Consider the following 26,978-nt stretch of genomic DNA (forward strand, 5'->3'; position numbering starts at 1 on the left):
TTTGCACTTTAAAAAAAAAATTCTCTCTGTTCCCTCCAATACCATTTTTCTGAAGGGGACCTCCTATCGATTTTATTCATCTTCAACGGGGCACGAATAGCCAAAGAATTGACAATAGCAGGGTTAAATGATTCAATCCGATTAGAGAGGGCAAGACGGTGTCTTTCAAGAAAAAATAAAATGAGCAAAGATTTGCTCTGTTAAAGTCCTCCATGATCTCTAGGCCTTAAGGGAAATTTAAATTGTCACTAGTGAACGTAACCGAAAAGGTGATCAGGTAGTGGTCGGTCCATGTAAGGGGAATGAATCTCCTCCATAATTTTGAGCTCGATATTTGGAAAACAGTAGATCTAATGTATGACCCGCTATAAGGACTTGTAGCGCACACTGTCACCCGGGAGGGTATCCTGGCGCTGAGCAGGTGTGAGCTTAGCCAAACCTAGGGCCTAGTGGGACGACTCGAAAAGCCAGGTCTTCAGCTTCTTGCGGAATTCAAGAAGTGAGGAGGCTCTTATGTGTAGTGGCAAATTGTTGACCTGTTAATCGTGACAGTCGCTGCAGTGTGTGTGTGTGTGTGTTGCCGCGTGTGTGTGTGTTGCCGCGGAACCGGCACTGACATCGTGGGACTGGTGAACCGCTAAATATAGCAGCTTGTGAAAATGTATATATATCTATGTCTCCCCAAAAGGCCAATATTACCTACTGGCAAAACCTAGTTTCCATAGGAAAAGCATTTTTTGATTTGCTAGTAAATTTGGCGTCGATTGACGTATCTTCGCGAAATTCTCCCAAAAAAGTCTATCCTGGTCAGCTCCTATCCTGAAAGTTTGGGGTGATTCATCAAATGGGGTTTGAGAAAAAAGGGGGGGTCCCAAAACACGCTTTCTCCATGTTAATTTCCATAGGAAAGTTTGAGACGGCCTACAGCCCAAACTGCTGAACGGAATTACCCCAAATTTGGCAAAAAGCTAGAGCTTGGTTCAGAAAGCGACCTTTTTTTTTTTTTTTTTTTTTTTTAAATGGTGTAAATCTGTTCAGTAATTTTTGAGAAATTCAAAAAATAAGTCAAAATCAATTTCCCATAGGAAACTTTGGGCAAGGCTACAGCCGAAACTGCTGAACAAAATTACCCCAAATTTGGCAAAAAGGTGTAAATCCGTTCAGTAGTTGCTGAGAAATTCAAAAAATAAAAGTTTCGATATCTAGGGCAGCGGTGGAGTCGCGACCCCTCCCGACCACAAGCTTCATTCTAATTGGCTGTCAACACTCCAAACCAGGAAGTGTTGGCAGCCATCTTGTGACTCTGTAGAACAGAGTCACAAGAAAACAGAAAAACAAAGGTGAAAAAAAAGACAAGGGGTCAGTGTGGAAACAAACTGACCCCCTAGGCCTGCTCAGGGGGTCCCGCAAGGACCCCCAGGACCAAACAAAGCATATTTAAAAAAAAAAAATAATAAAATCGGCTGAATTTGCGCTGGGTCCGCAAATTAAGACAAATATTTTTTTTAAAAAGGAAGCGCGGGTTCCCACGCTTCGTATTCAAAAAGCCCCCGGGTGGGCCAGGGGCACTAATAATGTTGTGGGGGCCCCCGCAGCCTTGGGGACCACCACCTCCCCAGGGCTTATTAAAATAAATGTGGGGGGCACGCAGCCCCCCCGTAGCCCTGGGGACCACCACCTCCCCGGGGCTACCTAAAGAAATGCATGGGGTGGTCCCAACCCCCCCACGCTGCTCTGGGGACCGCCACCTCCCCGGAGAATTTATGCTAATTGGTGGGAGGGCCTCCTGGCCCCCAAACCACGGGGGCCGCCACCTCTCCGGGACTAAAATACATAATTAGTGTGGGGGGTGCTCAAGCCCCCCACACTGCCCCGGGGACCACCACCTCCCCGGGGCTTTAATCACATAGAGGTTGGGGGCTGTGCGGTCCCCCTCCTGGAGCCCTCCATGGCTCTGGGGACCGCCACCCCCCAGGGCCGGCTCCTGCGTGTCCCGGGGTGCCCACCCCGGGACACTGCTGTTTGCTATGACAGGGAGGGGCTCCCGCCCTGTCATAGCAAACATGCTGTCGCTTCCAAAATCCAAAGCTGATTGCTTTTCCACACAGGGAGCTGCATGTCAGCAGCTCCCTGCGTGGAAAAGCAATACTGGCTCCCGCAGGAGGCAGGGAGCCGGCTGGACCGTTGGGGCTCCCCCCACGGTCTTCAACGAAGTGGGCAGGCCCCGGGGGATGGGGGCCACGGGGCCATAATTGGCCTGAGGGGGGCTATGCGGCCCCCCACCTTACAATAAAAAAGGATGGGCAGGCCCTGGGGGATGGGGTCCCCGGGGCCAGATGTGGCAACGGGAGGGGGGCCCATGCGGCCCCTTTCCAGTTTACATAAAAAAAGGGGGTCCGGCCCTGGGGGATGGGGTCCCGAGGGCCAAAAAAAGGAAAAAGGGGGGCCCACACAGCCCCCCTTCGTAAATTGTATATATATTTTTTAAGCTGGCATCGTGGCTATGCCCCGCCCCCTCCCTGCAGCTCTCAGCAAATGTGCCCCCTGGCGCGTTGTAAGTTGGGGGAATTAATTCCCCTTGAATACTGAGGGTCCCTGGGGGCCCACCAGGTACCTCCAGTATGCGCTAGGGAGCTGCGTTGCAGAGCGGTGTTCAGAGGCCAAGCCCCTTTTACACCTCTCTGCAAAACAGCTCTGTGGCGCTTATTGGAGGTACCTGGTGGGCTAATTGGCCCTCAGGGATCCTCGGGACTCAAGGGGAATTAATCCCCCAATTTACAACACGTCAGGGGGTGCGTTTGCACAGTGGTGCAGGGAGGGGCGGGGCCTGAAAGTGCAAGTGTGCAAACGCACTCCCTGGCACATGGTAAATTGGGGGTTTTAGTCCCCTTCAATCCTGAGGGTCCCTAGGGGCGAACTACCCCACCAGGTACCTTCAGTACGCGCCAGGGAGCTGCGTTGCAGAGCGGTGTTCAGAGGCCATGCCCCTTTTTACACATCTCTGCAACGCAGCTCTGGCGCTTACTGGAGGTAGCTGGTGGGCTAGTTGGCCCCCAGGGACCCTCAGGACTCAAGGGGATTTAAACCCCCAATTCACAACGCTCCAGGGGGTCCACCATGTACTTCCAGTAAGTGCCAGAGTTGCGTTGCAGAGTGGTGTAAAAAGGGGCGCGGTCTCGGATCACCTCTGCAACGCAGCTCTGTGGCGTATACTGGAGGTACATGGTGGGCTAGTTGGTCCCCAGGGACCCTCACTATTCAAGGCAAATTAATCCCCCAACTTAAAACCTGCTAGGGGGTGCATTTGCACAGTGGTGAAGGGAGGGGGCGGGCCTGATGAGACATGTGTGTACTTATGCAATCACTCAGCCAAAACCCAAGCACTTATAAATTCATCATGCACTCTCCTTGCAGCACTTCAATCGTCCAGTCACTACCCATGCACTCATGCAATGACCCATGCAATGACCCATGCACTAACTCATGCACTGCTACAATCCCCTGTGCCAGGTTGTACCCATGCACTCCAGAAATCCCTGTCACTACCCATGCACTTCTCAAATCACCCATCCAGCATCATGTACTTATCCAATCACTCCGCCAAAACCCAAGCACTTATAAATTCACCATGCACTGTCCTTGCAGCACTCTAATCATCCAGTCACTACCCATGTACTCATGCAATGACCCTGGCACTCATGCAATGACCCATGCACTAACTCATGCACTGCTACAATCCCCTGTGCCAGGTTGTACCCATGCACTCCAGAAATCCCTGTCACTACCCATGCACTCCTCAAATCACCCATCCAGCATCATGTACTTATCCAATCACTCCGCCAAAACCCAAGCACTTATAAATTCACCATGCACTCTCCTTGCAGCACTCTAATCATCCAGTCACTACCCATGTACTCATGCAATGACCCTGGCACTAACTCATGGCAAATACAGAGGTCATGCTAATCACAGGGGTACCCCAACGCATAGTGTTCCCTAGTGTTTGTAGGTGTTTTCATTGTATTCTAAGTGACATTTAGTGTAGCATTGGCTCCAGTCCTGGTTAGTCAGCCAGTTACCACCAGTACCCGTTAGTAAAAAGTTGGGGGCACAGGCGGACTTTTTGCTCCTCTGTTGGTTCTTTCTGCACATCTCTTGCTTCTTTATGCGCTTTTCTTCGTCTTTCTTCACATGTCCTACCTTTGTAGGCATAGTTAGAAATTAGCATTTAAAAAACCATTGAAATTCACTGAAAAAAAACATAGGTTTCAGGCACGTTATAGTTAGTTAAACATTTCACTCGTACAAAACCATAGAAATTCCCCCGTTAGTTCAGCTAACTAGAACTCCTGCCCCCGCAATGACCTGCTGATGACGTCACACATTACATCATTCATGACCTGGTCAGTGACATCACTGATGACATAATCCACGTGAAAATTTGATGCACCTCCTCCCACTCTAATATAGCCTTTGATACACCCACTGTAAAATACAGACTACCATTTTCGAAACCATCGACAGACCAATACCAGTTACTACATATGCACTCACCGATTCCTAGGCCTGCACACACATCCACTCATTCACCCATACAATCATTCATACATAGTCACTCATCAATCCAACACTATCATATGCACTCATACACCTACACAGACACTCTCACGCCGCCACTCATCCATGAAGTTACTCGCACACCTAGTCAGTCATGCAAAGAATCAATCACACTCCCATTTCCTCACCCATACAGTTATATACACACACCACCTCACTTATTCAAACATACTAACACATACATACTCTCTTATACAATCACTGATACAAGTACACACTCATCCATACAACCACTTTCACAATCACTGACTCACTTATAGTCATTTATATACTCCAACTCACATACACTGCCTTTTATATATGTAGTTACTTGGCCATGTACCACTGAGACATCCAATCTCACCAGCACACCCATACACACTCACCTGCCCATACAGCTGTTTCCACATGCGCTCTTGGACCCATACACCCAGTGAATCAATCACTCACACATCTATGCACAGTCACACAACTCCCACCCACACACTGTCTCCCATACAAATTCTCAGGCAACCAATCAACCCATATAGACACTCATGTAGCTACTGACCAACACTCATGTAGCTACTGACCAACACATGCAGCAGCTTACACAACAGACATAGTGATACACACATTCAGACAGTTTAGTTACTAACCCATGCATTCAGTAAGATGCATTTAATCACTCACTTATACAGTCAGTCACGCACCTACTAAATCCTTCATCCAGACACTTGTACACCCACTTATTCTTCAATACACCTTGGCATATATACAAAACATGTTTAAACTTTACAGAAACAGTTACTGGATGATGTCATCAGTGATGTCACTGACCATGTCATGAATTATGTAATATGTGACTTCATCAGCAGTGCATTGCGGGGGCACAAGTTATAGTTAGCTGAACTAACTATAACGGGGGAATTTCTATGGTTTTGTACGAGTGAAATGTCCAACTAATTAGAACGTCCCTGAAACCTATGGTTTTTTTCAGTGAATATATATATCTATATATTTGGCCTTAGCGTACGTTCCCAACCTTTCAGAATCTGAAATTGTGAATGGATTCAGAAGGGAGTGCTGGAGGAGGCAGCTTGGACGAGAGTGCTCTGTGGCCAAGTGAGGGGGGTAGGGCCTTTTGTTTTGTTGGGGCATGTAGACCGTTCAAAAAGACAAGCATTGGTGAAGCCAGTAGGTCTGGATTTATTTGCGAACACATGCAGCATGACCACAATAGAGCAGTGAACTGGGGGAGAGCCAGCAGGAGTTGACAGAGGGATGCAGTGTGAAGTAGTTCCTTGTGCACTTCAGTGGTTGAGTGGAGGCAGATGGGTGCACTCGAAACAGCCAATAGCATTAGGGGACTGATGAATACTCTACTGAGCAGGGTCAAGATGCGATTAACTAAGTTTCAAGCTATTGGCTGAATGGTGGATGAAAGCCAGTGGTTCACCAATCGTGGAGGGTTGAGCTCTGTAGGTTGTTCAACTGGTTGCCAGGGTTGGGTGCCATGCCTCTGTTTTGTAGTCATTCAGTTTCATTTGTCAGTCCTCCGATTCATAAGTCACCAGTGACTCCGCCACCACAAGCATAAGCCGTTTACCTCAATAAATGTTTGGATGTGGAGAGTATGTGACCCCGCCCCCTGAGGTTGGTTGCGTAGGGAAGCTGATGTCCGCTGCCTCCTTAAAAGGCTGCAGGAGAAGTGCAGTCACTTGTACTGTACATCTCTACCTTCAGTGTGGCCGTGAAGTGCAGCCATTGTTTGCCTATGGAGTATTGGGGTGTCTCTTTCACCGTTGTCGCTGATGCTAGGGCTCCTGGGTCTAGCTTGTGTAGTCTCCTTTTCTCTTGATTGCTCTTGGTTCACAGGGATCATCTCTTCCATTTGGAGTCCTGGAGGTGTTTGCTTGTGTAGGTGTTAACTGTAGGACTGTTCATCTCATTTTAGGGAGGTGAACGATTGCCATTGCCATGTCCGTTGTGTTGCCTGTATAGTTGGTTGCGTATTTGTGTTTTGGTGAGTGAGCTGTTAGGCATTGCTAGTTTCCATCTTTCGTGGGGTTGGGTAGGGGCCACCTCTCCCTGTACTACGGCTTTGGTATTGGGTGATGTACATGAGGCAGCTGGATGGCGTAAAAATGTTTTCCGTACGTATTGGGTTCATTTCTCAAGCTGACAAAGTAAATGTTGGTGCATTGTGGATAAGCTAGTTAGTAAAGGAAGGTGGAGTGGGTGGAACGCAGAGTTGATGGTTTGATGTGGGGTTGTTGGTTCGACCACAGCCCATCAGTACTGTCAATGGCCCATCATGGAAGCACCAAGCGACGCTATAAAATGGGCGACAGGCTTGTAGAGGCGTCCCAAGTGGTAGACTGATAACTGGGGCACACACTTTCATCACAGCTTTAAACATCTCTTGAGGAACATTCCGGCAGTGCAATAACAGGATTTAGTGCTTTTATCCTTTCTTGTAAGCTCTGGCTCGTATTAGCCAGCAGGACTTTGCCTCGATTTCCACCAAAGCTAAGCTAGGGACAGATCTGGGCTTATGTTGATTTTGTAAAGTGCAGTATCACCCGAGAGGTTATCCTGGCGCCGAGCAGCTGTGGGTCTAGCCATGCCTGGGGCCTAGTGAGACGACCTGAACAGCCAGCTTCAGCTTCTTGTGAAATTCAGGAAGCGACGAGGCTGCTCGATGTGTACCTACAGATCATTCCACGCCGTAGAATTGATGTGTGAGATTGCTCGTCTGCCGGATCTCGTTATCTGCCTTTGTGGGATGTGTGCCACTAGTTGTCCGGCAGAGCAGTGATTTCTGAATGGTTTGTGGAAGCCGGTGCGGTTGTTGGGGTATGCTGGGCCATTGTTATGTAGTGCCTTGACAGTGTGGGTGAGGACTTTGACTTTTTCTCGTTTGTGTGTGGGGAGCCAGTGGCGCTTCTGGAGGTATAGTGCAATGTCAGTGCTGCGGGTTGGGTTGAGAGAGATTTTGTCCGCAGAGTTCTGAATGGTTTGCAGCCTTCTAATGAGTTGTTTGTTGGTCCCGGCGTAGCTGATGTTTCCGTGGTCCAGTTTGCTACTATTGAGGGTGTACATGGTGATTTTCTGGGAGCTGTTAGGGAATTATTTGAAAACCTGCCTCAGCATCTTTAGTGTGTGGAAGCATGAGACATTGATGGCGTTGACTTGGGAAACTATGCCAGTTTGCAGTATGTGGTAATGCCAAGGTTTATAGCGTGGGTCCTGGCTCTGTGGACCACCAGGTGGCACCCCATGGTGAGGTGCTCTCCCAAAGATCACAACTTTGGTCTTCAGCTTCATCCAGTTGGTGATATCCGTAGTGCAGGCTGTGAACGTGTTCCAGATGTTCGCTGTCTTGTCCGTGAGAGAATGAGTTGTGTGTTGTCTGCAGAGTAGAGGACATTGATGATGCTAGAGCGGGTGATGCTGGCCAGAGTTATTGTGTAAATGCTGAAGATCATCATCTCCGGGAGGATCCGTGTGGAACTCCGCAGATGAGGTTGGGGAGTCAGTTGTAGGGAAAGAGACTGACTGACTTGGTACTTCTGCTCAGTAAGGTTCAGATCCAGCGGAGTGCGGGTCCTTGGATCCCGATGTCATGTGGGCGTTGGATGAGGATTGGGTGGGAGCCAGTGTGAAAAGCTGCAGAGAGGTCCAGGAGAATGAGGGCCGGTTTAGCCTGAGATAGTTGCCCAACCCTTTGTGGGCCGCCCATGTATTTGGATTCAATGCACAAATCCAAGTCCCCTATCTATGGAGCAGCCCTCGCTCCAACCATACCACTCCTGCATGGAGTGCTGCGTCCTTGTCGCTAGACTTCTGGGGCGACTGACTGTGGTGTAGCGCTTCCTCGTCTCTTCAGACCCTCCAGAGCGCTCTGACCCATCCATGGCCTAGCGCTTCTTAATCGCTGCGGTCCCCTGGGCACACTGCCCCATCAGTGGAGTGGCACTTCAGGACTCTGCAGCGGCTTGGACATACTGCCCCCCTCTGTTGTGAAGGGCCTCCTTGTCTAAGCTGCCCCTGGGGGCACGGCTCCCATCAGTGGCGTAGCACCTCCTTGTCTCTGCTGCCCCTGGGTGCACGGCTCCCATCAGTGGCGTAGCACCTCCTTGTCTCTGCTGCCCCTGGGAGCCAGCACCTCCTTGTCTCTGCTGCCCCTGGGTGCACGGCTCCCATCAGTGGCGTAGCACCTCCTTGTCTCTGCTTCCCCTGGGGGCACGGCTCCCATCAGTGGCATAGCACCTCCTTGTCTAAGCTGCCCCTGGGTGCACGGCCCCATCAGTGGCGTAGCACCTCCTTGTCTCTGCTGCCCCTGGGGGCACGGCTCCCATCAGTGGCGTAGCACCTCCTGGTCTCTGCTGCCCCTGGGAGCACGGCTCCCATCAGTGGCGTAGCACCTCCTGGTCTCTGCTGCCCCTGGGAGCACGGCTCCCATCAGTGGCGTAGCACCTCCTTGTCTCTGCTGCCCCTGGGAGCACGGCTCCCATCAGTGGCGTAGCACCTCCTTGTCTCTGCTGCCCCTGGGGGCACGGCTCCCATCAGTGGCGTAGCACCTCCTTGTCTAAGCTGCCCCTGGGTGAACGGCCCCATCAGTGGCGTAGCACCTCCTTGTCTCTGCTGCCCCTGGGGGCACGGCTCCCATCAGTGGCGTAGCACCTCCTTGTCTCTGCTGCCCAGGGTTACTGCACCTGGCTCCCATAGTGGAGCTCTTCCTTGTCTCTAAAGACCCCCAGGTGTTCTGCCTCATTTTGTGATGTCCTATACAACACACAAGTTGATTGCTGTGTTCTCTAGTCTCCTTGAGTGTAACACAGCTGTCTCCTACTGTGTTCTTTTGTCTGCTTGGGTGTACCACTGCTCTCTCACTGTATTATGTCTCCTCGAGTGTACCACCACTCTCTCATTCCTTGTTCTTTGGTCTCCATGTGTGTGCCACCGCTCTCACACGGTTTCCTTGTCTCCTTGGGTACACCATCACTCTCATACTGTGGTGTCGTCTCTTTGAGTAGACCAGCAAACTCTCACACTGTGGTGTCTGAGTGTACCACCACTCTCGCACTGTTGTCTCCTTGAGTGTACCGCCTCTCACACTGTGTTCCGTCTTTGTGTACCACCTCTCTCTCACTGTTCCTTCTCCTTGGGTGTACCACCGCTTTGTCACGCTTTTCTGTGTCCTTGAGCTTACCACCGCTCTTTCACACTGTTCCCTTGCCTACTTCAGTGTACCAACGCTCCGTCATACCATGTTCTCTGGTCTGTGAATGTACCACCGCGCTCTGTGTTCTGTCTCTTTGAGTGCACTACCACTCTCGTACTGTTCTTTCTCTTCGGGTGTACTGCTGCTCTCTCTGTTCTGTCTTCTTGAGTGTACCACCGCTCTCTCATACCATGTTCTTTGGTCTCCATGTGTGTACCACCGCTCTCACACTGTTACCTTGTCTCCTTGGGTATACCGTCACTCTTATACTGTGTTCTGTCTCCTTGAGGGTACCACAGTGCTCTCTCTTACTGTGTTCTGTCTCTTTGGATGCACCACCGCGCGCTCAAACTATGTTCCGTCTCCTTGAGTGTACCACCGCTCTCACTGTATTCGGTCTCCTTGAGTGTACCACCGCTCTCACACTGTGTTCTGTCTCCTTTGGTGTACCACCCCTCTGGGTGTACCACCGCTCTCTCTTCTGTCTCCTTCGGTGTACCGCCGCTCTCACACTGTGTTCTGTCTCCTTGGGTGTACCGCCGCTCTCACACTGTGTTCTGTGTCCTTGGGTGTACCGCCGCTCTCACACTGTGTTCTGTGTCCTTGGGTGTACCGCCGCTCTCTCACACTGTGTTCTGTCTCTTTGAGTGTACCGCCGCTCTCACACTGTGCTCTCTCCTTGGGTGTACCACCGCTCTGTGTACCACCGCTCTCTCACACTGTGCTCTCTCCTTGGGTGTACCACCGCTCTCGGTGTACCACCGCTCTCTCTGTGTACCACCGCTCTCTCTTCTGTCTCCTTGGGTGTACCACCGCTCTCACACTGTGTTCTCTCTTTGAGTGTACCGCCGCTCTCACACTGTGCTCTCTCCTTGGGTGTACCACCGCTCTGTGTACCACCGCTCTTTCACACTGTGCTCTGTCTCCTGGGGTGTACCACCGCTCTCTCACACTGTGCTCTGTCTCCTGGGGTGTACCACCGCGCTCTCACACTGTGACGTTCTTCCTCTCCCTGCAGATCCCCGCGTGTACCACTACCCTCTCATGCAGGGTGCGTTGCTGCCCCTCTGCATCCTCCTGGGGTACACCTTCTTCGTGCTGTGGTTGGGTCCGCGCCTCATGGCCAACAGGAAACCCTTCGACCTGAAGCCTCTGCTGGTCATCTACAACTTCAGCCTCGTGGCGCTATCGGCCTTCATCGTGTACGAGGTGAGACTGTGTGAACTGGGCCCGTGAGGGTGGACGGGCAGGCTCTGAGGGGGTACCCACCTACCTCTCATCCTGACTGCTGAGAGCGGTAAGACCCCTTCAGTGTTTCTAACCCCACCCATGCCAGTGTACAAGGTAAGCGAGAGCAGAGTTGGGATGCGGGGGTGTAGTACCACCCCTTCTTGAGGGGGCAGTCATCCTGAATGGCCCAGATCACACACTGCAAGGGCGGTGCCAGGGCAGTGGATATGCGTAAAGTTGCATTGGACTGGTATTTTTCCTGCCAAGACTGACCTGCCCAGGGTATTGGTGGTTCATCGAGTGAACGCGGTGCCAACATATCTGTGGCTTTGGGTTTTTCTGCATCGGACCCCCGCCCCTCCCACAAGCTCCCCTCCATCTTAGGGAGAAGGTGCTGTCCTTCACCGAGTGTCAGCCAGGAATAGAGGGCCACACGTGCTGACCATAGAGTATGGGGTGCTTGAAGGGAACCTTGGCTAGATTGCCTCTCTGTGCCCTCCTTGCTGTGTGATGTCACTTTTCACCCATTTTCCCTCCTTTTCCTTGAAACCCTTTGATTTTTGCTGGAATGCAGAGCATCTCGGTGACTGATAAAGACGCTGCTGCCCGTCGTTGCTCCCACCCACTGTCTGCCAAAGCGCTTAAGATGCCCCTCAAGGCAGTGGCGCCCCCCATGAGAGGAGTCTAGCCTGTGACCTCCGACAACCGCCCTCCTCTTCAGGTCCCACTGACTCACCTGTTGCTTGGATCCTAAGGAGGGTCTTGCAGTCTGGTGCGTGAACCCCCCCGACCCCTGGTGCGTGAACCCCCCCGACCCCTGGTGCGTGAACCCCCCCGACCCCTGGTGCGTGAACCCCATTGACCCCTGGTGCGTGCACCCCCAGACCCCTGGTGCGTGAACCCCATTGACCCCTGGTGCGGTTTACAGTCTGGTGCGTGAACCCCATTGACCCCTGGTGCGGTTTACAGTCTGGTGCGTGAACCCCATTGACCCCAGGTTAGGTTTACAGTCTGGTGCGTGAACCCCATTGACCCCAGGTTAGGTTTATAGTCTGGTGCGTGAACCCCATTGACCCCAGGTTAGGTTTACAGTCTGGTGCGTGAACCCCCTGACCCCTAGTGCGTTAACCCCCTGACCCCAGGTTAGGTTCACACCCTGGTGCGTGAACCCCCCTGACCCCTGGTGCGTTAACCCCCTGACCCCGGCACCCCCTGACCCCAGGTTGTTTACAGTCTGGTGCGTGAACCCCCTGACACCTGGGGCGTGCACCCCCTGACCCCAGATTAGGTTCACAGCCTGGGGAGTGCACCCCCTGAGCTCTGGGTAGGTCGAGGGATGGCCATGCTGAAGGTCTCATAGGGACAAGTAAAGCTGGCTGTACCAGCTCTCCAGGAGGGCGCGCCCCCGAGTCGCATGATACCATTGTGGGCAAGCCTTAGTGAAACCCTGGCGTTGTGTGCGCGCCCATCTCCCTGCCCCGGGGCCGCGCCTCACCCGAGGGGTGAACCGGTTCTTCCGGTCTGGGGCAGAGCGGGTTGGGACGGACGTGCCTCCGATCACAGCTGTTCAACAGAGGCCGAGGGAACACAGTGCGCTTGTATCAGTCTGTCTGACATCCCTCGTGTGTCTCCCGACCCGGAGGCATGGCGCGCATTGTTAAACGTAAATAAATACAACTGAAAAGAAAGTGCCACTTAAAAGAAAAGAGGGAGGCGCGCCCACGTCTCGGGTGCCACGATGCCGATTCCACCCAGCCTCTGAGAGGCTTAATGCGCCGCAGTGGGGGGGGGGGGGTCTGCTTTACTTGTGTACCACCCTCGTCCAAACCCTCGGTTTACTCCTATATAGGTGTCCTCCCCGAGCCGGCTCACCCGTCCGCCTCAGAGCAGAGGGGTCTCTCTTGCCACCTGGGTGCCTCCGAAGTCCAGCGTATTTAAACCAAATCCCCCTCACCCCCCCCCCCTATACCTCGAGTCCTACTGTCGCTGGACAGATGGGTCTCCTACACCATTCGCGTCTTCCATATCCAGGACTCGCCCACCCCAGAGTTGATGGTGGGGGGAGGGGTCGGGGGTTCCTGGAACCTTTGCCATCCAGAAAGCACCGTCCTCTTTAACTCCCAGCCAGGGCAGAGGGGCGACTCCTGCACCACCGCTCCAGTGGGCCCAGGTAGTGCATGCGGTGGTGTCTGCCCCTAACCCCACCCGCATATGCACAGACCCCAGCTCACCTGATCACACACAGCTTTCGTTATTCATTGCTTGATGTTTTCTTTCTCACACTAGTTTTTTCTCTCCAGTTTCTGATGTCCGGCTGGCTGACCGGGTACACCTGGAAGTGCGACCCCGTGGACACGTCCGATTCCCCCATGGCTCTCCGGGTAAGTGCGCACCAGTAGGAACAAGTGATGCTGCAGAGTTTGTTTTACTCCCGTCCCTCCCAGTCAGAGCGCTGCATGAGTCTTGCAAAACCGAAGCGCTGCATGTTTATTTCACTGCCAGGCTGCTGCATTTATTTATTTTATTTATTTAATGCGTTTTTATATAGCGCGGACTTTACCCGAAGGTGTCAGAGCGCTTCACAATAGGAGCAGTAATGATGCATGAGGAGAAAAATTACAAGTGAGCATGTTACAAAATAAAACGTTACGTTACATGAGGCAATAGTGACACTTGTGCAAGTATCAGGAGCAAACAAAATACAAGAGGCAGCAAACGATAAGTTACAAAAGGAAAAAGTGACGTGTGCAGGTTACAAGAGCATACAAAGTACACGTAAAGGTAATAAATTGCAGACACTCAGAACACAGGTTACGTTACATGAGGCAGTGGTGGCCGTTGTGCATGTAGCATAGGTCTTGTGACGGCAGAATCCAGCATGTCTTGTGCAATCAGAGCGCTGCATGTGTCAACCGTGTCTGAGCGCTGCATGTCTCGACATCAGAGCGCTGCATGCGTCTATCCGCACTGCATGTCTCACCATTTGAGCGCTGCATGCGTCTATCAGTGCTGCATGTCTCACCATCCGAGCGCTGCATGCGTCTATCAGTGCTGCATGTCTCACCATCCAAGCGCTGCATGTCTCACCATCCGAGCGCTGCATGCGTCTATCGACACTGTATGTCTCACCATCCGAGCGCTGCATGCGTCTATCAGTGCTGCATGTCTCACCATCCGAGCGCTGCATGTCTCACCATCCGAGCGCTGCATGCGTCTAGCAGTGCTGCATGTCTCACCATCCGAGCGCTGCATGCGTCTATCAGTGCTGCATGTCTCACCATCCGAGCGCTGCATGTGTCTTTCAGTGCTGCATGTCTCACCATCCGAGCGCTGCATGTCTCACTATCCGAGCGCTGCATGCGTTTATCAGTGCTGCATGTCTCACCATCCGAGCGCTGCATGCGTCTATCGGCACTGCATGTCTCACCATCCGAGCACTGCATGTCTCACCATCCGAGCGCTGCATGCGTCTATCAGTGCTGCATGTCTCACCATCCGAGCGCTGCATGTGTCTTTCAGTGCTGCATGTCTCACCATCCGAGCGCTGCATGTCTCACTATCCGAGCGCTGCATGCGTCTATCAGTGCTGCATGTCTCACCATCCGAGCGCTGCATGCGTCTATCGGCACTGCATGTCTCACCATCCGAGCACTGCAAGTCTCACCATCCGAGCGCTGCATGCGTCTATCGGCGCTTCATGTCTCACCATCTGAGCACTGCATGCCTCACCATCCGAGCGCTGCATGCGTCTATCGGCACTGCATGTCTCACCATCCGAGCGCTGCATGCGTCTATCAGTGCTGCATGTCTCACCATCCGAGCGCTGCATGCGTCTATCAGTGCTGCATGTCTCACCATCCGAGCGCTGCATGCGTCTATCGGCACTGCATGTCTCACCATCCGAGCGCTGCATGCGTCTATCAGTGCTGCATGTCTCACCATCCGAGCGCTGCATGCGTCTATCGGCACTGCATGTCTCACCATCCGAGCGCTGCATGCGTCTATCAGTGCTGCATGTCTCACCATCCGAGCGCTGCATGCGTCTATCGGCACTGCATGTCTTACCATCCGAGCGCTGCATGTCTCACTATCCGAGCGCTGCATGCGTCTATCGGCACTGCATGCCTCACCATCCGAGCGCTGCATGCCTGTATCAGCGCTGCATGGTTTGCGCCTTCAGAGGTCTGACTCTCTCGCTGTCAGAGCCCGGCATGTTTCTCTCGGCATCAGAGCCCTGAGTGTATCTCATCAGAGCGCTGCATGTGTCAACCGTGTCTGAGCGCTACATGTCTCACCATTAGAGTGCTGCATGCATCTATCAGCACTGCATGTCCCACCATCGGGGTCGCAGGTTTTTGGCCTTCAGAGCCCTGCTTGTGTCTTGTGCTGTCAGAGCGCTGCTGCATCTGTTTGTGTCTCTCACAGTCAGAGCAGTGCTGTTTATTGTGACATCAGACCACTGCATGTGTCTCCCTCCATCAGAACGCTGCCTGGATCTTGTGCCATGCAAGCGCTGCCTGAGTTGTGTTCCATACAAGCGCTGCATGCGTCTCTGGCAGTCTGTGCTTTGCATATGTGCCATGCCCTGCATGATTCTCCTGCTGTCAGTTGTCTGGTTAACCCAATAAGCGGTGATACTGTAATAAGAAGATGGGTCTTGCACGTCTGTTGCATTTCTAATTCTGGCGATTTAGCTACCTAGTCTTCGTGGCACTAGTGTCTCTCATGCAAGAGCTCTGTTGAAAACGAGCATTGGCAAAGTCAGTAGATCTCGCCATTGGGACCTATTGGCTTTGACAATGGACTTTAGCGATGCTGCATAGCATGGCCGAAGAGTAAACAAACAAAGGCTTTATGTCCACCAACATCACTTTGTAGGCGCGCGCCTACAAAATGATGCAGGTGCTTTTTTCATTTGTATTTTTGATCGAAGTTGGATAAGTAAAAACATTTTTTTTTTTTTTTTAAACTAGTGCAACAGTGTTTTCTGAGGTGGGAGTTGAGAACACTGAGGGCACAGGTGTGGGTAAGCAGCAGTGCTGGTGGGGAAGAAAGCGACACGGGCAGAGGCAACATGGAGGCCTGAGAGGTGAAAGCAACATGGAGGGCGTGGGTGGGGGAAGCTATATGGGGTCAGAGGGAAGCAACGCGCAGGAGAGGAACGTGGAGCACAGGGGAAAGAGAAGCACATGGGCTACAGAGAAGTACGGGAAGCTGTTCTGGGAGAGCACACAGGTGAGAAAGCAATGTGCAGAGAAGCACGCAATGTAGGGACTGGGGAAAAGCACGTATGCGAGTGAGCGAGCGTAAAACTGAGCGCTGCACAGGACAAAAGAGCAGATACCAGAGAAACTGCTGGAAAATCCATGCACTCTTGTGGAGTGCGTAAGAAAAATAAAAAATAAAAAGTAGTTATTCAAAAGTGGGCAGTGGAGGACTAATAGTAATGCGTTCATGCTCCAGGGGCGGGACAGACAGGGAGAAGAAGTAATTCCCACACAAGCTGACAAATTTAAAGCAAACAAATTAGTGACAATTGAGCCAACAAATGGTAAGCAGTGGGCGGGGTCTAAGCCCACTATAAGTTGACAAAAGGTCTTTCTTCCCACAAGCAGCTTGTGCCCTGCTAGGCAAGACCTACAGACAGGGCTGCCTCCTTGTTGCCATTTATTCAGAGTGAGGAGTAAACTCCAGCTGTCCCAAAGCTGCGCCTGCCTCAAAGCAGCCTGTCTGGGTGGAGCTGGCTGGCAGGTCCCTGCCTCGGTGCCATGCGTCTGATCCTGTGGGCCCTGCTGCCCTCTCTTCCGCTGCTTGCACTTGGAATTGGATGAGGATTTTCAGCTTAATGGTGTCAAAACCGGACGCCCCTGCCACAAAAACCCCACACTCTGTCACTCTTCAAAACGGGGCCGCCATTATAAGGGCCCCTGTGATTTCATCAGGTTGGTCTTCGTTTGGATGTGGTTACTCGTTCAGGCGCTCCCCTCATGAGCTTTAACCATCTTAAGCTCAACCCTGATAAGACCGAGCTTCTACTCACTGGCGGTAAACTCAACCCCTGGTCTCCCATTTTTTGGCCCCCCTCTTTCGGTCCCCCCCTCCCCCCCTCCCCCCCTTCTTCCTCTTCCAAGACACTGGGGATCACCCTCAATCAACAACTCACCCTACACTCTCAGATCAGCACGGTGGTTTCCTCTTGTGTTTTTTACTTTGCGCACCATTCGAAAAATGTCACGATTTTTTTCTTTTTCAGCCCTTAAACTGATCTTGATGGCCATGGTTCTCTCCCGGCTAGATTATGGGAATGTCCTATACAACGGTGCCCCCGCGTACTCCATCCAGCGGCTCCAACTGGTGCAGAACCAAGCTGCCCGCCTAGTCTATGGCTTGCCCAAATCTCACCACACCTCTCCCCTTCTAAGATCCCTCCACTGGCTCCCTATTAGAGAAAGGGCCCTCTTTAAGATGGGATGCATTACGTTCCAGGCCCTCGCGGGAACAGCCCCGTCTTTTATCATGTCTAAAATTGTTCCCTATATCCCCAGCAGACAACTGCGATCTTCCTCTCAGTCCCTCCTGATGGTGCCCAGGTTCAAGAAGAGCAGAACGGGTGGCTCGAAGTTCGCCGTCCTTGCTCCGCAATTTTGGAATTCTCTACCTTTCCAAACGAGATCAACATCATCCTACCTGGAGTTCCGTAGCACCCTGAAAACCGATTTGTTTGCACAAGCTTTTAAAATCTAAACTGCTCCACCCCCCCACTCAGGATCACTCTCCTCAAAAGCGCCATGAAACCGCCTGGTGTACGAGGGCTCAATAAATACCTTTAAATTCAAATTCATATGGGGTCCTTAAATGGCTCTGATCTGCGGCCATACTACCCTTGAAAATGGACCACCCATCCGGCCCTGGTCCTAGATTAGGGACAGGCGCAGTTCCCTCAAACCCACACCGTTGTCCAGATGCGCACACAGTGCAGTTCACTTTCACCGCTTCAAGTTCTCCAGGTAAGAATCTCGCGTTCGTGCTGTGGAAGTCTCCAGGTGCCTCCGTCTCTCGTCCCTCTCACAGTTGGACTCCTCTGGCAGCGGGGGCGGCACGGTCAGGGGTCCAGCTCCTGAAGCCGGGACATAGGAGGGGACTGGGCAGGATCAGCGGAGCAGGCTCACACTGTGGCACTCTGCTTCGGCAGTAATGGCGGGTGCAGACGGGCACTTGGATGGGCAGGCACAGCCTGGGCGAGTGTCTTCTGCAGTTATCCTGTAGCTGATGAGGCGTCCTCGTTGGTGGCAGCGTGGAATCTACGATGCCGCTAGTGGGCGCGCCAGTCACCTGGGAGACCGGGCAGAACACAATGATCCTTGGCAGCTTAAATCCTTGATGCGGTCTGCGGCAAAATCTGCTCGGGGCACTTGGCACCCTTCACGCAGACAAACTCTGCTTCTCCCTCACAAACTGCAAACGTCAGGAGGTGTCCCCACACCTCTGGGAGTCTGGCTATCACTCAGACATGCCCTGGTCATACAGCAGCCCCTAGAATACTCCATTCCTTGGTCACGAAGAACTTTGAACTGGAATAAAGAGTGGTGGCTCACATCACCCTATTCTCTGGCTGTTCCTCAAACACCGCCTTTGGCGGGAATGATGGTGCATCCAAGCGGGAGTACCCGAAACAAGGGCACAATGAAGTGTGAGATCTCTGCACCCAGCGGCAACGTTCCTGCAGCCACCGGGGACACGTAAAATGGCCCTTCCTGACAGCTGCCTCACCTGGAGGAACAAAGTGTAGTCTCACTCCTACCACCTACCAAACGGCAGCGCTCACCAAGACCTAATCTACAGTCCTTCACTAACCAGTGCCTCACTGAATTCCAAAGGGGAGCCCTGTTTGCATCCTTCTAGATCTTGCTGGGGACATTCTGGCTCCAGCAGAGTAGTGTGTGGTTGAGGGGTGTAGTCACAGATGTGCTGGAAGACTAGGATTGTTTTCACAACTTCTTCACTACAGTAGGTCAGTTCCTAGTGTGGCCACCGACCACCATCTCCATTATCGAGACATCTAGAGAGCGCTTTGGCCCTCTCATTCTCGAAGCCCTCGTTGCTGTTATCCCTAGAGTCTTCTGACCCAAGTTCATTTTCCCACAAAATTGGACCTGGAATGGGGGTATATCTTTTTGTCCTTTTGAGACATCGTCCACACTCCGAAGTTCTTCACAATGCTCAGTATTTTAAATGCTAGATATATTCTGGCTGCTTTGGGGCATTGGCCCCTTCTTGGAGGGAGCAGGGCATTGCAGGGTGTAAGACATTGGGTTGTCTCAGAGTGGTAGTGTCTGGCTCTCTGGTGACCTTCACATAAGTTGATGAGGGAGACGTTGCGTGATGTGGGCAGCTTGTATCGGGTCCCTGAGTCCACACATGGTTTGAGTGCTCGGGACCACCAGCCCGTGGGTCGGCGGCTGTCACAGGAACTGGTGAGGGACTGGATTCCAGTGTCTTGTTGACATGGTAGGGTCTCTGTTTTCGCCTCATGACCACCCTACACCATTGGTGGTTGAGAGAGACCGCAGTGTGCTGGCTCAGACATCAAAGGGGTCATATTCCCAGAGATGTTCAGGCCATCCTGTATGTGGCTGAGGAACCTCCCTGGCGGTGAAACCTCCTGTGCTTGTCTTCAGGGTGCTGCGCTCAAGGGCCTCGGTCGAGTGTTCCGTCCTTATCTGCACAGGGTGCTTGTGCGCCCCATCACCATATGCGCCGCTAACACACATGTGCCAGTCAGTCCTGTGTTTTGTCTGCATAGGTCTGTTAAGGGACTTCTGCCTCTGTGCCACCGAGCTTCCTTCATAGCTGGGTCACTGTACTTCTTTCTGGAGGCAGCGCAGCCAGTATTCATGGGATGTGGGCACCTACCCTTTGGGCAGTGCGCATTTGGAGCAAGCTGGGGCAATTAACACGAAGTCTTGAAATGAAGTGGACTTTTGCTGAGGAGAAAATAGTTCCATCGTGGACTGTATCTACCCGAGATCATTAGTGGGCAGAAGATGCCCACTCCTGCCCCCTCTCCCAAGACCATAGTCTCAACAAGCTGCCTTCTGGCGCCCCCACGTGACAGGAGGCAGAAAGGTTAATTAACAGAGCTGCCCCTGAGGGAGGCAGGTCACCCATCGCACCTCAGTACAAGAGTGGGTGACAGTCATGCCACGAGCCCCGGCTGCAACAAGGCAGGGTGGACTCCTAACACTTCTGGCGGTGACCCCAGGTTGGAAGTTGTTTTGGGGGTATGTCTAGCCGAGTTAGATGCTGCGCTCTGAGGTGAGGCCTCCTCGCGGCTGAGATGACACTTAAGGATTCTGTGACCCCAGTTGCAGAGGTGACCCGATGTGTCCCCTTCGATGATGCCTCCAGTCACAGGACTTCAGGGCAGATGGTAGAGCGCTGCCCTCAGTCTTTGCCAGAAGTGACCCCTTGACTCCATGCCAGCTCATCTTTAACTGCTTAGATCTTGGTGGCACCTGGCTTGGCTCCAGGACTATTGCAGCTTCTCAGCGAGTCATAGGACACATCCTGTGCCAAGCTGCCCGGGGACACCTGGGAGATGTAGTTCATACGGTGCATTGTCCGGATGAGTTTAGCTTCTTTGAAACCTTTTTCAGTCCAGGTACAGCGAGCAGCTGGGACAGTTGGACAGTGGACGCAGGAGACTTCTATCAAAGTCTCTGTGCCCACCACCGCTGCCCCTCTAAGCTCTGGTCTGTCCTGGGCGTGAACACCTTGGCAGAAGCTGCCAGTGTGGTCTCTGAAGAGAGCCCTTCCCTAGAGTCACTGTTTGCACTGGAGCAGGGAGGACTGGTCATTCACCCGTATCCCTGGTACATGGACGACCACGCGTTATCCCTGCTCTCTGGATGAAGGGGGCCCCTGCTGCCTCCTGATAGGATCCCCGTATACACCAATGGGGAGTAATCTCTCCGCCCTGTCTCATGGATACGACCTAACCGGGGTTCGTGATGCAAAACAATGATACACTCTGCAGTTTGTTGGTATGCAGAAAAATACTTTTTACTGTGTTTTTAATCTGTTGGAACCACTTCGATGGATTGCGATGACGATTTTGGTTTTTTAAGTAGTTGCCTGCTTAGTAGAGTTGTTTAAAAAAGAAAAAAAACAATAAGGCCAACATCTGATCTGTGGATAGACTAGAAAATAAGCATTGGCAAATTCCTCTGATCCCGGATGTAAATACCTCCGGGAGTGCTTGTACATTAGATTGATACACCAGGAAGGGAGCAGCGGGGGGGATATACCTGTGACGTAGTTCCTTGTGCAGTTCAATGCAAGCGTTCGAGTGGAGGGGGTAGCTCCACCTGAACGGTCAATAATAGCTTTAGATGAGAGATGAATACTCCCCTGGGCTGAGCCAAGACCTGAGTGACAAAGCCACAAGCCAAAGGCTGAAAGAGGCTCCGTGAAGAAAGCCGGTGACTGATCCTGGTGGACCCAAAGTCCTGTCTCTATGCATGGTTAGCAATAGGTCTGTTTGCCAACTGTGCGGTTCAAACCAAGACCGAAGAAGGTGAAAAACTCTCCTGTTGGGCTCCCCGTGCCGAGCCGGATGGGCAGGCAGCTTGGGATACACATTGCTTTTCACAGTGCTTCTTGGGTGACCCTCTACAGTGGTGCCCTCCTGTCCCTTCGGACTGCCTTAGACTGTGGCTGCATGGGCTGGCACTCTCGTTTTTGTTCTGCCCAGAGATATGTATAGATATGTGTGCATTTAATATATATCTTTATAGCACTTTATTAATTCGAAGACTGTTTACAAAAGCACTTGCACTTTGTAACATTCTTTAGAATGAGTATTAGTTTACATTAGCACTTGCACTTTGCAATAGAATGCTTATAGAAAGAAATAGTCACGTGAAAGAAACGTGGGCTACAGTACTAAGGAACATGAATGTCGCTTTACCTTTCATTGCTTTGGCTCTCCCTGGGAAAGTTGTAATACACACTTGCACTTTATGGAAAGTAATTAAGGTGTAATAGAATTAATTACTTATAAGGGTGTGCCTAACAAAGTTAATGTTGTGAAAAAATGTTCGTCTTGGAGCACTTGCTTGAAACGATACATATTAGAGAAACCACTCCAAGATGGCAACACCTCTTTTACGAAAAAAGGAAGATTTGTTGTACTGAGAGTAGTCCCTTCTTGCTGTCTGAAATGTTTTTAAACTATCGGAAATGAAAACACTATGTCGTGAGCAAGGTAGCGTGAGGCTATCGAAACGCGTAGATAGGTGTCTCGTCTAAATAAAGCAGACCCATTTTTGAAGAATCCCTTGGTGTGCTGCATGATTATTTACAAGAGATAATCGGATAATTTATATATATATATATGTGTGTCAAACAAATGCCCAAGGCGGATTTCAGAGGCACACACAGCTTGCCTGCCATCCGGCGTATTTTCACTCCATCTGCTCCCAATCCCGGACAAAATGCGGGCCAACGCGTTTCAAAGCTTGGCGCTTCATCTTCGGGGCCAGAAATCACAAGCGGCACAAAACTCGTTGCATGAGTGAAAACACAATTTATTCACTCTGTGGCCCTCTAGTGGGCATTACCACATGGGACATAGGCATTATGGGATGCGTAGTCCTAGCAGCGAGATCGCATCTCCCCTGAGTGGGTGTGCGGCATGTGAACAGTAATTCAATTATATTCCTTAAGTAGGAACCAGTCTTGGGGGCAAATGTTCGTTTGAGTAGCTCGCTGTACTGCAAGTCGGCTCGACATAGTTCCAGCCAGCAGTCTCACATCCGTGGTAGCGTGATGGTGCTATATATATATATCTCTCAAAAGTATCCGTGTTGCCGCACAAGAACCCACCCTCACTCCTCGATGTTGTTCAGCAATAAACTTTATTCAGGATGATGCATTTCGACCTCCTGGGTCTTTGTCAAAGCCACAACCCAGGAGGCTGAAACACGTCAGCCTAAATAGGCTTTATTGCTGAAGAACGTCGTGGATTGTGGGCGTCGTCTAGCGCACAAGCGCAAGTACTTTTGTTTATGTACGGGTCTTGTGCTTGTCTTGCCTGGCACCGACCCCCATAAGGTGGAAGCAGTAGGTAGAATTGAAGGAAGCTACATGGGGATATATATCCTAGAGAGAGAGATACATTTTTTTACTGGGAAAAAAAATAAGGATTAAAAGTAACATAGTTACATAAAATTTCTAAATGACCCGGGGGGGCGTGGCCAGCAGCATGCAGGGCTAGACGTGTCTCCCGGGAGCTCCCGGCCGACGTCTAAAAATCCGACTATCTACTCATCTCCACTCGACACAAACCACACACTGGCTGTCGGTGGCTGCTTGGAGAGAGGCGAGAGAGGTACAACCCAAAACTGAAGCCTCCGGAGGGAGTTTGGCCGGCCTTGACGCGGCGTCCGTGGTGAAGGGGTAACGGCCGGACAAGATGGCGACGCGGCGGACGGCCCGGGGCAGAGCGCCGCAGCCCATCAAGGGCAGAAGATGCCTGTGAGCGCCATCGACCACGGACATCAGCCGCGCCCGGAGTGCTGTACGAGCCCGGGGGCCTGCAGGTCTGCCCGCCGCGCGAAGAGTCGGTGCATAGCGAAGGCGCCCAGGGGACGGAACCCGCACGAGAGCTGATTGCGGAGGGGCCGGAACCCAGAGGGGCATGCAGAGCGGCTTCCTCGCCGGGGCCAGAGGGGGACACCGGGCCATACCCCGAGCGGACCAGGGGCGGCGGGAGTCGCGGAGGCGTGAGGCACACCGACTCAACATGGCGGCCACTACACCGGCCTGAGGACCGGCGAAGAACCCTGCGGTCTCCGCGGCAGGAGACTGGGACCCCTCTGCCCATACCAGCTGTAGCGAGGTCACGGAGGAGGAGGAGGAGGAGGTACGTGGGGCAAGGCTAAGCGCAGGGGAGCAGCAGACGCCGGGAGCCCACCTTTACCAAGATGGCGGCCACGACATCGGATGCACACGTGGAATTTCTGTGACGGCAAATCCCCCCCCCCCCCCCGCCTCGCCGCCCTGCGCTGACGCCCCCCCCCCCCCGGCCGCCCCGGGGAGGCACTACGGTGGAGCCCGGTGACCGTGCTGGGAAACAGGAGTAGTGCTGCGTGAGATCGGATAGCCACACTGCCGAGGGGCCCTGAGGGAGGACTGAGATTCGCACTAGCGGCGGCGTAGACTGGGGGCCAGTCCCTATCCTGCGAGACGTGCCGCTGCATGAGGTGGGCCCACCACAGAAACCGCGGAAGGGCGCTGCCGATACCGCACTGTGGGACGCGGTGGTGAGGTGGGCCGGACGGAGCTGAGAGGCGCCGGGGGACCCACGGCCGGAATACCCACAAGTAGATCGGCGGGGAGGCAGTGGAGCGCCGGCCCCGATACACCGCCGTGGTCGATCTGTGTGGGGTAGTGCCGGGGAGACCGTCTCGTACAGGTTTGGCGCTGGAGCTTTGATGCGCGACGGGCCGCGCAGGTACACTCTGGATCCCGGTGGGACACACGACGAGGGAGCCGCTGACCCACACCACCCAGATCCCCAGCTGGGCTCACCACGGAATCAGTCAGGATGGGGAAGAGGGATCCCCCACCCAGGCCCCCCAAACAAGGCACCCTGGATCTCTTCGCGGCGTCGAGGTCCTCTAAAGACACCGCGAGCACGGCGTTGGAGGGGGCCACTGACAGGTTACTGGCGGCAATCCAGGCATCGAGAGCGGATATCCAGGAATCCCGATCCGCACTGGAGGGCAAAATTGGGGAAGTGGGCGCTGAGGTCACGCTCCTGCGCCAAGATTTCAAGAACCTCTCCGCCAGGGTGTCTGAGACTGAAACACGCATTGGAGAGGCTGAGGACTCGATAACCACCCTTCGAAGAGACATGGCGGAGCTCCAGGCGTCGCACAGACAGTTGCTGTGGAAGGTGGATGACGCCGAAAATAGGGCACGAAGGAACAACCTTTGGTTCGTAGGTTTTAGAGAAGGAATCGAGGGGTATAATATGGCAGCCTTCCTGCACAAATGGCTCATGGACACCTTCCCTGGGGCCCGTTTTTCCTTGTGCTTCATGGTCGAAAGAGCACACAGGGCGCTCCTGGCGAAACCTCCAGAGGGTGCGAGACCCCGGCCAGTGATTGCAAGATTTCTTAACTTCGCTGATAGAGACTTAATATTGCGGGAAGCGAGGAAACTGGGCGAAATTCGAGTTGAGAACACCCATATAATGATTTTTCCGGACTATAGTCAGGAGGTCCAGAAGCAGCGGCACTCCTTTGACTCGGTGAAAGTGAAATTGAGATCGCTGAACATTACGTACATGCTGCTCTTCCCAGCAAAACTTAGTCATCTACATGGATAAGGCGCACTTCTTCAGCCATCCGGAGGATGCATGGCACTGGCTGGAGGAGAGACCGATCTTCAATGGTCGGGAAACGGCGGGGAGAGAGGAAATGGCGAGGGCGGCGCGGGTCGAGACGCGGGGGTGTACGCCTAAACAGCAGAGGAGGAGATCACGGAGACTCTACTCGAGGTACACAGGCACCCCATACCATTCACGTATGTCGGCAGGTTCCAGGAGGGGGAGATCGGAATCACCCGGAACGTCGAGGATGGCACACAGACCGCAGGAAGGGCCACGGGGCCCGGCAGGCTCAGAAGGAGAAGAACGCCGAGGGGACTCAGATGCGGAGGGTGAGGTGTCAGACATAGACCAGCACTCCTTACACCCACTGGAAACAGAGATCCGGAAGCTGGAGCGGGACGTTTCCGATAAACACTGCAGCACAGTACCGACAACGCAAGACTCACAATCGTGACCCTGGAGGATGGGAATGATTGGACTGTCGGCCGGGACGCGGCCAGGACACGCAAGTGGCCAACACCCTTTCAGTTGTTGTTTCTGTTTCTTCTTTCTCCTTTGTTTTTTGATTCCTTCTGTTAAATCCTTTTGTGTTTACAGCTACGGTTTATTTGGTAGGGGCAACAGTTCTGTAGAGGGAGGGTGAGCGGGGGGGGTGACAGACCGACTTCTACTAACAGCGTAGACCGTGATGGGGACGAAGCTGGAAGGGGAGAGAGGTGGGGTGGGGGGCGGGAGAGGGCACAGGGGACCGTTAACAAGTTGGGGTAGTAGGGAAGGGAGTTGGACAAGGGGTAGCACGAAGAGTCGCAAGTTGAGGAGGGGGAGTCAACACAGTCACACACAGCCACTGTGGTCGCCTAACGACCTCCAGAAGACCTACGCAGTATGGCAGGTACACTAACAAACCCAGACGGTCCACACAAGGGGATCTCCATCATGACTTGGAATGTTAATGGTCTGGGCTCCAAAATAAAGAGGGGATTAGTGAATTCCTACATAAAGAGGACCGCCCCGGACTTCATCCTCCTGCAGGAGACGCACCTCAGGGCGGGGAAATGTACATTTATAGCGAGGGGGAGATACACAGTTTTGAACCATGCGGGCTACACGTCTGGCGCCAGGGGAGCCGCAATACTAGTGAACAAAACACACCCCTTTCCCGTAGCGCGCACGTGGTGTGATCCACAGGCTACATATGTGGGAGTGCAGGGAGTGTGGCACAGACAACGCATTACAGTCATCTCCGTATATGCCCCACCGAAACTCCAACCACGCACGCTCAGGGAGGTAGCGTCCATCTTACTGGAAACGGCGGACACGATGCAAATAGTGGGGGGGGATTTTAATGATGTCATGTCGGAAGAATTAGACCGTTCGGGGGCAACACGCGGAGGGGGGACACAAACAGCTCTTGCGCAATACGTGGCGGAGATGGGACTCACCGACGCCTGGCGCTGGCGACACCCGACACGAGAGGCGTTCTCCTTTTACTCCGGGGCCCACAAAACCTTCTCCAGGCTGGATTATATTTTTGTTGCGAGACAG

At 52.9% G+C, this 26,978-nt stretch overlaps 1 protein-coding gene across 3 annotated transcripts in view; it reads left to right on the forward strand.

Moving 5' to 3' along the window:
• ELOVL1 (ELOVL fatty acid elongase 1) overlaps window positions 1-26,978 on the forward strand; it is a 204,876-nt gene that overhangs the window by 121,267 nt on the left and 56,631 nt on the right. For all 3 annotated transcript variants that reach the window (XM_085602970.1, XM_085602971.1, XM_085602972.1), the window contains exons 3-4: window positions 10,824-11,014; window positions 13,336-13,416. In XM_085602970.1, coding sequence (XP_085459096.1) covers window positions 10,824-11,014; window positions 13,336-13,416 — 272 coding nt within the window. The remainder of the gene's footprint in view (window positions 1-10,823; window positions 11,015-13,335; window positions 13,417-26,978) is intronic.

This window comes from Triturus cristatus, chromosome 4_2, assembly GCF_964204655.1.
Source record: "Triturus cristatus chromosome 4_2, aTriCri1.1, whole genome shotgun sequence".
Taxonomy (NCBI): Eukaryota; Metazoa; Chordata; class Amphibia; order Caudata; family Salamandridae; genus Triturus; species Triturus cristatus.